General features: G+C 35.6%; 1 protein-coding gene across 1 annotated transcript; it reads right to left on the bottom strand.

Moving 5' to 3' along the window:
- Window positions 1-8,280: 8,280 nt before the first annotated feature.
- Window positions 8,281-13,458, bottom strand: KAN (Homeodomain-like superfamily protein). Its single transcript, XM_079030864.1, has 6 exons — window positions 12,273-13,458; window positions 12,084-12,160; window positions 11,537-11,582; window positions 11,209-11,371; window positions 9,103-9,199; window positions 8,281-8,686 (listed from the first exon to the last, which is right to left on the bottom strand). The coding sequence occupies exons 1-6, from the start codon at window positions 13,096-13,098 to the stop codon at window positions 8,573-8,575; spliced, it is 1,323 nt and encodes a 440-aa protein (XP_078886990.1). The 5' UTR covers window positions 13,099-13,458; the 3' UTR covers window positions 8,281-8,572.
- Between the last annotated feature and the right edge of the window lie 637 nt (window positions 13,459-14,095).

The raw sequence follows: 14,095 nt of genomic DNA, 5'->3' as shown, positions 1-14,095 counted from the left end.
TAATCAAACATAGCTAGCATATACAGGCAGCCATACAAGCCTAGCGTAACACTATGGCATAACACTTCCTATCTACCAGGATGCCGATCTAACAGATCACTACAACATATCAAGTATAAAATAAACCAGAATAAAAATCCAACGGAGGCTGACCTTGGTGCCTTTGACCCAAAAGTACAGTGAGGAACACTCACCTCATACTAACGAATCACATTGAAAACCACCAACTGTTGGCTCACTAAAATCCCCAAACTATCACAACAAATGAACATCCAATTATTAATTGGATTAGCATATTTGACTAATTCCACTTTACCCTTTCCCTAATTGGACCAAGACCCAGGTCCAATTCTTGGTCCAAAAAGCCCAAAGTTATTCACGACCCATAACTGTCCCAATTTTCCACATTGGGACCAAACTCCTTTTTGGGCCCTATCCTAAGGTCCAACCCTTCACTTGACCCAAAAAACTCATACTAAAATAGTTCAATAAGGGCCCAAGCATTCAAGCACAAAAGCCGGCCCAAAACTTGAAGCCTAAAATCCAAAATCCAATAGATGGTTATACGTGGGGCGTACTCCTGCGGTACGCAGGGTGTACAACGACCCTTGCATTGACCCACATCGGGGTGGCTGACTGAGTACGCGGGCGTACTCCCCCTATGCGAGACATACCCTCGCAAATCCAAAAGTCTCATTATGTGCTTAATGGCTTAAGCACTTAAACCCAAACTACAGATTCGTGGTCCAAAAGCACCCTAGAGTCATAAAGTCTCCAACTTTATGACTTTACACGTCTAAAAGTCCTTAATACATGGTATTAATCCATTAAGACCTTCTACAAGAAGCATGGAGCCAAACTACCTAAATAGATCTCATTTTTATGACTTAGAACCCTTCCCAGGGTCTGAAAGGACAGCCCAAAACGTCCAAAACCAAACATGCATAACAATGAGACTTTTGGGACAAAAAGAACATCATAAAAATACAAAAATGAGATCTAAGCAAACCAAGCATAAAGGTAGCAACTTTTTACCTTCTTGAGCTTCCCAAGAAGGTAATGATCCAAGATCCACAAGCTTGCTTCAACTTCTAATCTCCTTGATGCAACTCCTTCTTCCTTTAGCACACAAAGAACACACTTTTTACTATACACACTCTCTTATGGGGTTAGGGTTTACCAAAAACGAATCAAGGAATTGGAGGGTGAAAGGATGATGCTAAATGATCCATAAAGGTGTTTAAATACCCCTCAAACCCTAAGAATTATGGTTGGGAAATCTTCAAAAAAGTCCCAAAATTTTGGGAAAATTTACACTTTTGTTCCAACATTTTTCTTTTGAACAAAAAAACCCAAGAAACCGGGTAAATCGAACATTTTGGCCCTATTTTAACAACAACCCTCATTTATTCGGTTAAAATTGCTTATGTGGCCAGAAGTTGCTTACGTGGGTTTAATCGATCTCATTTAGACACACACACACACACAAAAAACAACTTACCACTCTTGTTTCACACTCTCCCCCTCCTCGGTAATCTAGGATTTTTAACCCCGTGTAGTTGAAATCATGGATGGCATCCATGATTTTGATACAATAGATGTGGAGCTGGATGCATACTTCAAAAAGAAACAAGTTTCCTAATGCAAAGACGAATTTCTCAATATTCAATGTGAAGAAGATGATTACGAGGCTGTAGATGATGCTCAAACTAAAAATGATGCTAAAACTAGAAACGATGCTCAAACTGGAATCACTAAAGAAGAATCAGATGAAGATTATCTGGAAGGTAGTAATGAGGAAGATAGTGATGAGGAATTTGAGTATTCCACCCACAATCCAAAGGTGAAATGGAACAAAATGAGTCCAACGCTTGGTGAAAGGTATGAATCACCACATGAACTGAAATTGTGTTTAACCAACTATGTTGTTAGTAAGGGTTTTCAAACCCATTTCAAAAAATGTGATAGTGTTAGACTAGTGGAAATATGTGGAAGTGATCTAGAGAAGTGTCCATTTGTGGTTAGAGCTTCTTCGACGAGTACTGAAAGTTCTTTCCAAGTCAAAAATATGATAGACATTCATAAATGTGTTAGGAATTTTAACAATTCAAGGCTTATGGATCCTACTTGGTTAGCTAGGAAATTTGTAAAGGAGTTGATTAGGAAACCTAATTTAAAATGCAAGGAGATGCAGGTAATTATAAAAAGTAAATTTCATTGCAAAATTTCATGGTCAAAGTGTTATAGATCAAGGATGAGGACACTGTCATGAATTCATGGGAAATTAAGTGACCACTGCGCAAGTGTTTGGGATTTTGGGCATGAGGTACTGAGATCCAATCCAGACAGCACATTTAGGATTACAGTTACTGTAAACCCTGATAATACCATAATATTTCATAGATTCTACATTTGCTTCAAAGTAATAAGAGTGGGGTAGAAAAAGGGATGTCGTAGGGTAACAAGATTGGATGGTTCTTTTTTGAAGGGACAATGTAAGGGTGAGCTGTTAACTGCAATAGGTAGGGATGCCAACAATCAGGTGTATCCTATAGCTTGGGCAGTTGTTGATGTAGAGAACAAGAACAACTGGAAATGGTTCCTGGATTTGGTAAATGATGATCTTGGATTACAAGGTGGAAGGGGTGTGTGTGTAATCAGTGACCAACACAAGGTAAAGTAACTATCTCTTTATTTTTCATTATTTACAATAGTGTATGGTGTTGCTAATTAACTTTTTTTCTTCATGTTATAGGGTCTTGTTGAAGCTAGTAAGGATATTCTACTATATGTTGAGCACAGGCAATGTGCCAGAACTATCTATGCCAATTTCAGAAAATTTATAGTGGAGTGGAGTTCAGAAACATGTTTTGGGAATCTGCAAAATCTACCACAAAAGGAGATTTCAAGTTTAATATGGAAAGGACCAGGGCAATAAGATGTGTTGTTGATGATCATCTCAAGGCAAGGGAACCAACTTCATGGTGTAGGGCTTATTTCTCTATTGGCTTGGCTTGTGAGGCTGTAGAGAATGGGATTGCTAAGTGTTTCAATGCAATCATTATAGACACAAGAAAGAAATCTCTACTGATTAGAATATACTCCCAGTTAATGGAAGTAACTTATGGGAAGAAACAAGTTACACTAAGCCCCTTCCACCCATTGAAAGGCGGATGCCAGGAAGGACTAGTATTAAAAGAAGAAGACATGTTTCAGAAAATCAAGAAAAGTACTCTCAAGTGTCAAGCAAGGGTAGAACTGTCCAGTTTAAAAATTATCTACAAAGACGACACAATAAAACATCATGAAAGAATCCTACAGTGGTTCCTAAACCTCAACCAAAAAAAAATTAGGCATGCCTAGGTTGGAACCTGATTTTCTTAATTGGTCAGGAACTAAAAGAGGATCTAGAGGTGGTGGAAGGGCTGGTGGAGGAAGAAGTAGAGATGGTGGTAGGGGATCTAGTGGAAGAGGTAATAAAGGTGGTGGTATGGGATCTGTTGAAGGAGTCCAAATAGAATATGGGGAGGGTACTTTTGAGTTTCCTAAATGTGAGCTTGAACATGTTGCCATTCCAAATGTTGAGAGTGAAAATGGTGCAAGTCCAAATTTTCACAATCATATAAGCATAACAATTGACAACCTAAGGAAAGCTTTTTACACTACATAAGAGATCATTGACTGTCTTGGACTCAGTGAAGCAGAATTACAGCAAATTGAAGGTCTTGGATTGAGTGAACCAGAACTACAACAAATTGAAGGTCTTGGATTGATTGAAGCAGAAGTACAATAAATTGAAGATGTGGATGTTGCTATGTCACAAGTATGCTTTCTCATTATTCATTTTGTGATGTTAAATCTTGCTAACTGGCCTTTTTGTTATGCTTGTTACATGATGTTGATATTGCTAGCCAAATAACAGTTGAAGAACTCCCTACAAGTCATGCACTTGAAGATGAGGAAAGGATGAATAAGGAGGATGGCATAGACGAGTCGGGGATGGGTGAGGTAACGGTGAATGAGGAAACGAACGATGGTGAGAGAGAAATACCTGTCACACAACAATTGAATCAAGTTAGAAGGAGGCCTACAAAGAGGAGCATAGTGAATCAAGTCAGAAGAAGGAAGCCTTCAGAAAGGATAACAGAGATCAAGTTGCAAAAGGTGGTAGCTGTCAAGAATGGAAAGGGGATGAGTTCATCCAACCCCCTAGTCTAGAACATGATGTTTCTAATCCCTACTCTTGTTAAGAACATGTAAAAAACTTTTAGGTTTGGGCAAACGTTGATGGTCCTTTTTGTTGATAAGCCTATATTGTTGATAGCCTCTTTTGTTTACAGCCATATAAACTATAGGCATTGGGCCCCTTGATTATGTTTTTGGGCATTTACACAACCAGCCATAAAACTTGTTTGGCTTTAGTTAATATTACTACATGTTATATAATTAACAATGTTTATGTTTGGTTATAATGATTCCTTGTTTTATAGATTCCAATCATGCATACATTACTTGTGCTTACAATGTTTGCTTATATGGATCCAAGTTTTGCATGATTTCGGTCATGCTTGATTGACTCCATTATGTATTGATTCGTTATAATTAATGACTCATTATGTATTGAGTTCTTTGTGTGTTCAGTCCATTATTAACTGATTGCAGTCATACTTTGATTCCATTCATTGATTACAATCAACATATTTAAAGATCATACATAAACTAATTACTTCATTCATAATCAGATGAGTCACAAAATACTACATTTATAGTAACATAACAACCCTTAGTCATAACCAAAACAAACACGACCAAAATACATTAAAACAACTTTCTATCCTACCAATATGTCAACATAACCAACAAAAACACAGAAAAACCACAGAGACATAAAGCAATGATTTCCATCTTCCTCCTTCCACTGCTTGTTATGCCATTAGTTGTTCCACAACGTCTCTAAAAAGTTCTTAGCAGGTTGTTCTTACCCAAACTCCCCAAATATTCGATGGTTCTCCAAATTGACATTGTTGTGTAATACTAATAACAAATCTGCATACCACTGGTTTGGTAGAGGAGGATCCACCCAACGAAAGTACTTGCAATCTTTGAGCCCATTCTGGTAATTTGGGCATCCTATAAACCTTCTTCTTAGGTTTATTGGAGTCCATGAAGTCCATCTTCCAATAGGATCACCACAGTAACACCTCTTTCTGAGACAATTCATTGGAGATGAAGAAAGACGAAGAAAACATGTGTCTTGGTGAGTAATACCTACATAATAGGAGAGTTAGTGTAACTCACCTCCTTAAATTTGAAAATTAGCAAGAGTGAGCTAGATGGATCCTTTCCTTTCCGAGAACCTACACACCAATTATAACATTATTTAGCTTGTGCTTTGTTGTATTACTCTTATACAATTTATGTACATATTTCCTTATTTTCTCTTTGATTGTAGTGCTCTGTTTGGGATCAGTTTTCTTACCTTTCAACCCATTTTTAAATTTCGATAAGATACTATTAGTTAAGTTCCCCTTTTTATCTTTTCAGAAATATAAGGATCTCGTTCTAATGATTTTTGGTTGATTTTATATTAAGTTTACAAGTTAGTAACTTTCAGCCGTCACTTTCTGGACCACTCAACACTCTTGGAATAAACTGTACCAATATATTAATTAATAATTACATAAGTCCCTTTATATGTGGGAAACTATACACCCATATCTAACTATAGACTTTGGAATTCTGACGAATTTATTATGATTTTTTGAAGACAATGCATGAAATTTGTGACAGCATGGACTAGCCTGAGAAGATTGCCAATTTTACTCCTCAAGAAGTTGGAATTTCGAAATGTGATTCATATTTTGAAGAAACTAGACACACTAAGATTTCTAGGAAACTAAGTCTCATGATTTTTAGGTGTTCTTATTGACTTGCACGAATTTTAGAAGTTGGAGGACAGATTTGGGAAAGTTGATCATAATATCTTTTAAAATCACTTTCGATGTTCTATTAAGGACTTAATGATCACTTTTAACATGATTGTTGGTTACTGATTAGGCTATTGAGATGTGAAATTCAATTTAACCTAAGGGCCTTAATGCTTGGCTTAATAAGGTTCAAAGTTAAAAATTTTCACATAAAATGCCACTTTTACACTTATTAGGTTTTTATAGACAATATAACAAATACCTTGTATGCATGAAATCTTACAGTGATCATCAACTCTCTAATAGACTCCAATCCAACCCCTAGAGCTTACTATTTTCATTTATCATATGAAACAAATTAATCAAGAAGCAACCTAAGAGATTCCACTTATGCTTGATGATTTCTTGATTCCAAAAGCCAATATCAGGCTCCCAACATAAACAAATAGAAGATAATAGTTTCCAAAATATGAACTTACATAGCTATAGAAAACAACTAAGTTACCATGACAGATGGAAAGGGCAACAAAATTGGTTATTAGCCTCCAACAAATTCCTCTACAAATACAATTTCAAATAGATATACCAAATTGGTTAAACTAAATTATAAAATGAAATGTTTCTTAATGAATTTATTATAAAACTGTGTTTCAAAACCATTAATATGATAACAAATATAAAAAATTGGAAATAGAATTACATAGGATAAGGATAAGAAAGCATACCGATCAATTAGGGCAAAATGCCTCTATTGGCTCCTTCATTGACGTTCTCCAGGTGAATGAAAAAACAAAGCAACAACTCCGACTCCATCTCCAACAAGCTTGATACAAACAGTTTTTGGGCAGTTCGTTCGCCGAATCGGAGACTTGACCGGTGGCGGATGAATATATGTACTGGGGTATCGTGAAATCTAAGTAGCATCGGAAATCGTAGAGAGGTCAACGATTGGAGAAGTGGTAAAGATCGACATCTTCAATTTGATGCATAGCTGCTTCACTGTGTTATCTTCTTATCTCCTCTGTGCACCTTGTTACGGGAATATAATAACTTTAAGAAAATTACATATACACCCTTGTTTCATTAAGAGTAACGCGTTTGTTTTCATATTGTTGATTTTGTTCTCAAATATTCTCAAACCCATAAATATTCTCATTTGAATATATATATATATATATATATATATATATATATATATATATAATAATAATAATAATAATAATAATAATAATAATAATAAAAAAGTTGGGCCCCAAAAAATTCAAGGCTGAACAGCTACCGACTTTGCCCTCCCTCAACTCTCCCATATTGTCCTCGAAATGACACATCATTTTAGTAACGAAAAAATTCAAGCCTGAGTACGTAGTTGCCGACTTTGCCCCTCCTTCGACTCTCCCATGTTGTCCTCGAAACCACACATCGTTTTAGTAATGACGCCTCAGCAATTGACTAAGTTATATTCTTTTCCAACTCTCAGTTTCAACTCCATGCTTCTTTCGTCTGATCTTCTCCCACTCACGCATTGCCTCCGTATCCATTATTGATAAATTTGGTTAATGCATATTTGTATGTTAAAGAACCATTTTTTATTAGTATTACTAATAGAATCGCGAGCCATGACACATGCAATCCCATTAACTCTCATGTCGTATCTAATATATGAGAGGGTTTCAGTTAGCCATTTTGTGGTAGTACCGTTCTCTTGACTTACGTTACTACTTCGGCCCTACGTGTCATAGAACTTTACAGAATCATGAACCAACATATGCAACCCTAATAACTAAAAGATTCTATATGAGATGGTCCAACAATTGATGTCCATGGGAACATTCTTCGATGCAACGCAAGTCAGCCATTTTGTAGTTGTATACCCGTTTGTTCTTGAATTACGTTCCTCTAATTAATTTGATCCTATGATCGAGGTCCATGGGACTATGGGCGGGTTGTTAAATTATATTAATCTTGCTATAATGCTGCTTCGTTGTTTCCTTTATATATATCACTATCGATGTTTTTCAATTTAATGGTGTCACTTTGCATGGTAACCTCTCTTGATTTCTCTCTTATTTTTTAGTGCATTTTTTTCATTTTTTTTCTGGAAAAACTTCTCTTCTCTTCGAATTTTTGCCGTCGATAAAAAACACTTGATTACACAAAATAAACTCACAATTTGGTAGTCAGTAGAGAACTAGGGAACCAGGTTTTTTTAAGCTTTGTAGTCAGAAGTCCATTTCAGTTCTCGAAAACAAATTATATATCACCTTTAAATTTGTAAATATCGAACCCAAAAATATGATATAATTCCTCTCATCACTCTCCATAGTCTCCTCCTTAAGACAAAAGAGACATGAAATGCTGAAGATAAAAGATAGGAAAAATAAATGAATACTACACAATCCAAAGAAGTCAAGGGAGAAGAAAATGAAGAAGCAGGCCCGCTATATGACGGGAGACAAGTGAACATGAATCGTAACTACAAAAAACATAGCTTCTTAAACCTTCTTCTTCGTTTTCTTCTTCATCATCTTGTTCTTTCTTTTAATACTTCTGTTGCATAAAATTTATGCTTTTGTCCGTTACAAGGACAAATTGAAGCAGTAATTCAAAACACAAAAGAGAGAGTAGAGAGAAGGAAATGAAAGAGATCAGTTGCGCTCTTTTTGAAGCCAATCTGGTCTCCCCAAAGTGAACTCTAAGCATGGGTTTTTGTGATCCATATTTGATCCTAAGCAGTTCTTTGGTCTTGAAGGTTCGCAATCCTGCATACATTTAAGTTTTTGTAAGTCGTTGGAGAAATGTATTTCTGATTAGTTCCCAAACATTAGAGATCCTGAAGCTTACATATTTTTCAACGAAAGAAGTAATAAACTAACATACAATGTCAATTGCTAGGTATACTGTTGACGTGGTGACATGAGTAGGTGTATCTTTTAAAAAGGACAAGTTTTACCATGCACAGTTTCAAATATAACAAAAGGAGGATTATGACATGCATGTAGCTACTATTTCCTCCTACTACTGTTTGATCCTTTGGGATCATCGAGTAACCATATGCATATATCCCTATTTGGATATGTTTCACAATGCTTCTAAATACGAATCTGGTTACGTAATAGGAATTAACTGATTATATATTGGGTATCCCAAATTCGTAATAAATGTACGACATGATTACCTTAACTTGCGCACTGGCTCGCCTTTGTGTTAACAAGGTAGACGAAGGTCTGATGTCATTCATGTCGCTGTTTGTCTGCAGCCATCCCTCCCTATTGCTGATTATTTTTCATTATAAGATTGAGTTAGAACTGTGAGCTTATATATATATGAACAACATTAAGGAGAGAAAAAGATGTAGTTCAAATGAATAATATTAACATATACCCATTTTGTTTTAGAGAAGAATGTGACTGGAATTTTTGAAGCGTGAAGTGGATCATCTCAAGAAAATATATGGTTAAAATTAATGAATATTGAATTTACAAAAAACCATAGCTAGGTCAGACTACTGAGTTATAAGAAGGTTTGAATTTATTTAAAAATAAATTATGTATGCATCTCTTGTGATTCGGTAGGTCAAAAATATCCGTTCAAAAAAGGACTTCGAAGAATAGTATCCTCCAGATATACAGTTGCTTTGTGCTAGTATATAAAAGGCCACGTAACATGGTACATACTATTTCTCAAGTTACGTAGAAAACCTAAAGTGAGAGTTCCTTTTGTAATTATATTCTTCTTATACTTGATGGAATTATATATCATACATCGATTTTAATATCTATATTCTTTTTTATTTATATAAAACATAGGATTTATACATGAAAAGATTTTCTCCATCTTTTATAATTTTGCATGATTATCGACACCATCATGAACTCCTAGAAAAATTAGAGTACAATTAATTTCATGACCTAGTCACATGTATTTATCATCATTCACTTAATTAGAACTTTTTATGGTATATATTTAGACATGAAATCTATATAGAGAGTATCCTATTGGCTGCCAAGAACAAGCACAATGATATATATACATTAAGTTCACATACTTAATTAACTAGTTCGTCGTATATCACCTTGGACTTGATATGACACACACTGACACGCACTATAAAGAGTCAAACAGTTGAAAACATGAATTCAGAAAATGAAAAGAAAGAAGTGAAATATCATAAATATAAAATCATTATGCAATTATAAGCACGTCGAAGCGCGTGATGTTTTATGAGCTAGCTTTTTGCGTGTATTAAATTTTCCCTAGATACCACTAGTTAGACTCCAAAATGTATCATAAATGAGATCAGCATGCAGCTATGATCAAGAAAGCTACCAATGGTTTGAAGACAAGTTTAGCTGAAAGATGATGTAAAAAAAAAAAAAAAAAAAGGAAAATGAGGACATTGAATACGAAGTAAAAGTTGGTTGTTGATTTGTTGAAAAAACAGTACGTGTATGACAGGTCAATCAATAGTGTATGTATAGTACATGCTCCAACCTACAAAAAACATATAGCCTAAACATTATATTTACTTTGGGTTTTTAGTACTTTTTAAATTCCCGCAAATTGTGGTTGAGTCATACGTTGTAACGCATTTATAAAAGATGGTCAATATGGTGTAGTACATTTGTGATTCCTTAGGGGAAGGATCAACATCATCAACATCAACTATCATAAGCATGATAGGCTGCCGACATGCATAAGAGTTAAAAAGAAAGAAGAGAAAATGAGAGCACTTGAAGTCAAGATACTGGCTTTTTTTGGTCATATATGCAACACTCCTCGTGACCAGAACAAGATTTATATATATTTTTCAAAGTAGAAAAAGGAAATATAAAATGTAATCTGTTAGTTACCATATATATGAATAGTACTACATAAGAGTAATTATTATTATTATTTTTTTTAAAGAAAAAGAAAAAGTTGATTGCTTTAATTTCTGCTAACCCTATATTTTAAAGTTGTGTGTTTACATTTGCTTTATTTTCCTTTCTTTATGTTCTCCTATCAAAGCTTAATTCGGTAGCAAAGTTTCAACCCCAGGTGAAATCTTCTCCCCCAGAAACATCTGAGAAAATTGGTGGAAAAAAAGGGAAAGAAAATGAAAAGCAAACTAAAGCTGCCATGGTTATGTTATACTTTTATCCTTCAAAAAATGGTGGAATTGTACATGGGTTTTGTGATTTCCATCTTTAAGATATATATCATGCAAAAAGTTAAAGGTAATGCATTGTTTATAATTAGAATTAACACATCATTAATGACGCAAACAACCACGAAATCTTACCTTGAAGAATTGCTCCAGAGGGTGGTAGTCGTGGTGGCATTGTTGTAATTATTAGGGTAGTCGGATTCTTGTTGATCATTCGATCCTCTTTGATCTACAAAACGCTGTTGTCCTCCAGTTCCCATGGTTGAGATATCGTCTTCACCAGATCCGTCTGATTGGCCTTCAATAATTTGAGATTTTTATAAAAAAATACAGAAAAACGAAAGAAATTAATTTACTTCTTCAAAAAGATAACATTTTTCGAATTGGGGTCGGATTTTAAAATGTTTATTGTCCATTTTAGTGTTGAATAAGTCACGTACAGATAATAAATTAAAAGAATTACCTGAGGAAGCTGCAGGTTTGTCAGTTGTTTTAACAGTTCTATACATCTGCAAAATCCGTAAACAAAACTTAATACGAAGGAAAAATAGCAAAAATGGAGAAGAAATTGATTGGAAAAAAAAAACAAGCGAACAAAGAAAAAAGAAAAAAAAAAATAAGTAAATAAAACACACGCTTGAGAGTATTTAGATTGAATGCTTGTGAGTCATACACAAGTGATTGGATTGGGTTTCTTCTGTCATTAATCACGAGGCTGATGTTTGAATAACATGAGCTGTTTTTATTATTATTGAATAATCATGACTTACTTTTGTCTCTTATCATTCTGATCATCCTCAGTACTCTCTCTCTCTTTCTCTTTCTCTCTCTTTCTCTCTCTATCGCCCTCTGACTTACTACTGTTCTTCTTATTCAGTCATTAACTGCATACATCGGCGACTGTGCCGGAGGGTTAATCGGAGAGAGAAAGAGAGGAAGCTACACTCCAAAGAAAGTGAGGAGTTACCATAGACCATTATATTCTTGTCTGCAAGTTTCATGGCGTATACCTGTAAATGGCTCTTGACATGAGCTAGGGTGAGATCTTTGACATCCATTAGCTCCAAAACTGACTTCGGTGTTGCCCCTAAACAAATTCATAACGCAAATTCCATAACTTTCATTCACTTTACGAACACGAAAACAAGGAATTTTCAAAGAATATTAGGGATGTAAGGTTTTAATATATAATTAATTACTTTCATGGCCTCCAAGAAGTTCAACCGCATGAACAAAGCGAGAGTGAAGGGTGCTCGTCCATCGCATCCTCGGTGCCCTCATGCTCCTCTTGGCCGGAAGTTTTGGTAGAAATCTTGATCTCATCAAACCATGTGAAACTTCATGAGAAGTAGGTCCACCTCCACCATATTGGTTAAGGTAGTGGTGGTTGTTCGAATATGAAGAAGATAACCCGTTAAATCTCATCCCACCACCATTACCACAGCCTCCAGGTAGACGATAACCTGATGAAGAAGGACCATTAAGCCCAGGGTTCAAAAAGGGCATGTGACCTCCGGTATTCCCACCAAAATAAGGTGTAGTAGAAGTAGAAGATGATGGATAGAAGCACAGCTTCGGATCTTTCTCAAGAGAATTAGAATGATCCAAATTAGGTAAAAAAGGAAACGGATGGTTGTGATATACCGGAATTCCTTTTATGGGTCTCAAGCAATCCGATACATCAAGAAGTGAAACTCCTTGGTTCAAGTGATTTAAGTTGTGAGTGTTTGGGTGTTGATTGTAGGTATGATGAGGGTGATGAAGGAAGGGATTTTGTGGGTTGTCTTGATCTCGATGAGGTAATAAACTGGTTGCAAGATTTCTTGATGGGTTTGTAAGGGAGAGGTCAGTGTAAGTAGGTTGATGGAAAGAATTTGATTTGGATGATGAATCAATATTACCACTGCGAATCGAAGAGGAGAAAGAGGAAGTGTTGGGAAGGCTGATGTTGAGAGAGAGATCAGGAAGTTGAGTTGAAGAGGAAGAAGATGGTGGTGGTTCTATGAAAATCCCTTCCAAGGGCATTTTCTTCTTTAGATAGGATTACAGATTCCGACACACATACATATACACACACACACAAATCCCTTCTTTTATCTCGCTTTCTCCCACTCTCAAATAAGTGGGACTGCTTTTTCACAGTGTTTTGATGTGCAATCAAATTGATAACATGGAAATCAAGAAAAGGGGGACTATGAGAAGCAACACAATCACCAACACCGACACCAGCACCAAACACAAAAGAAAAAGTAAAAAATTGAAGGGTAGAAAGCTAAGAAAGATCTCTTTGAATATAAAAAAGGCAGAAGATAAGAGAGAGAGAGAGAGAGGGAGAGAGAGAGAGAGAGAGAGTGTGTGTGTGTAGGGGCAACAATGAAACTGGAAACAAATAAAGTAAAACAAGGAATTCCAGAAAGAGGGTGTGGGAAGGAGGAGGGGGGGGGGGGGGGGGGGGGGGGCTGGTTCTCCTCGAGAGTATATCTCGGAAAATGACACTAGAGAAACAAGTTCCTCTCTCTCTCACACACTCAATAGTCAAAATACGTAAAACAGCAAAGAGAACAAAAACATAATCACACACGAACACAAAAGAATTTTTTAAGAAGTTCACTTTTTTTAGAGAATTGATAACCATGGTTGGCCGGATGAAAAAAAATTTATTTGTTTATTAATATATGCTGATGATTTACGTAGCAAATATTTCAATACAAAATTGGACCAAGATATTATACTTACTAAGATACAATTTCATAAAAGGGTCCACGTGATTTTCTAAAGATATAAACACCCAACATTTTATTTCACACAATTAAATACCCACATAGATAAAGTAAAAATACGGTTTTACAAAACATTACAAACTAATCCTCACAACCACCACAATAAAAGGAACATGATTATACAACTTCTCTTTTTAAAAAAGTTCGTCGTTGACCAGACAACACTCTCTATGCTCCATTTCCCATACCCGAGCACAAAACACAAAATATGTACGTCTAAAAGACACATCAGCTACATGATT

The sequence above is a fragment of the Lactuca serriola genome, chromosome 3, assembly GCF_051521515.1.
Source record: "Lactuca serriola cultivar US96UC23 chromosome 3, Lser_US96UC23_V15, whole genome shotgun sequence".
Classification (NCBI taxonomy): domain Eukaryota; kingdom Viridiplantae; phylum Streptophyta; class Magnoliopsida; order Asterales; family Asteraceae; genus Lactuca; species Lactuca serriola.
Note: the sequence above shows the minus strand (reverse complement) of the source record. Positions and strands in the feature narration are given on the sequence as shown.

Bases quoted from the DNA above. Each gene is read 5' to 3' on its own strand.
- KAN (XM_079030864.1), bottom strand. From the start codon at position 13,098: ATGCCCTTGGAAGGGATTTTCATAGAACCACCACCATCTTCTTCCTCT. The intron at 11,372-11,536 runs GTAATTCTTTTA...AAATTATTGAAG, and splicing joins CAAACCTGCAGCTTCCTCAG to GCCAATCAGACGGATCTGGT. The intron at 8,687-9,102 runs GTAATCATGTCG...AAATGTATGCAG, and splicing joins GAGCCAGTGCGCAAGTTAAG to GATTGCGAACCTTCAAGACC.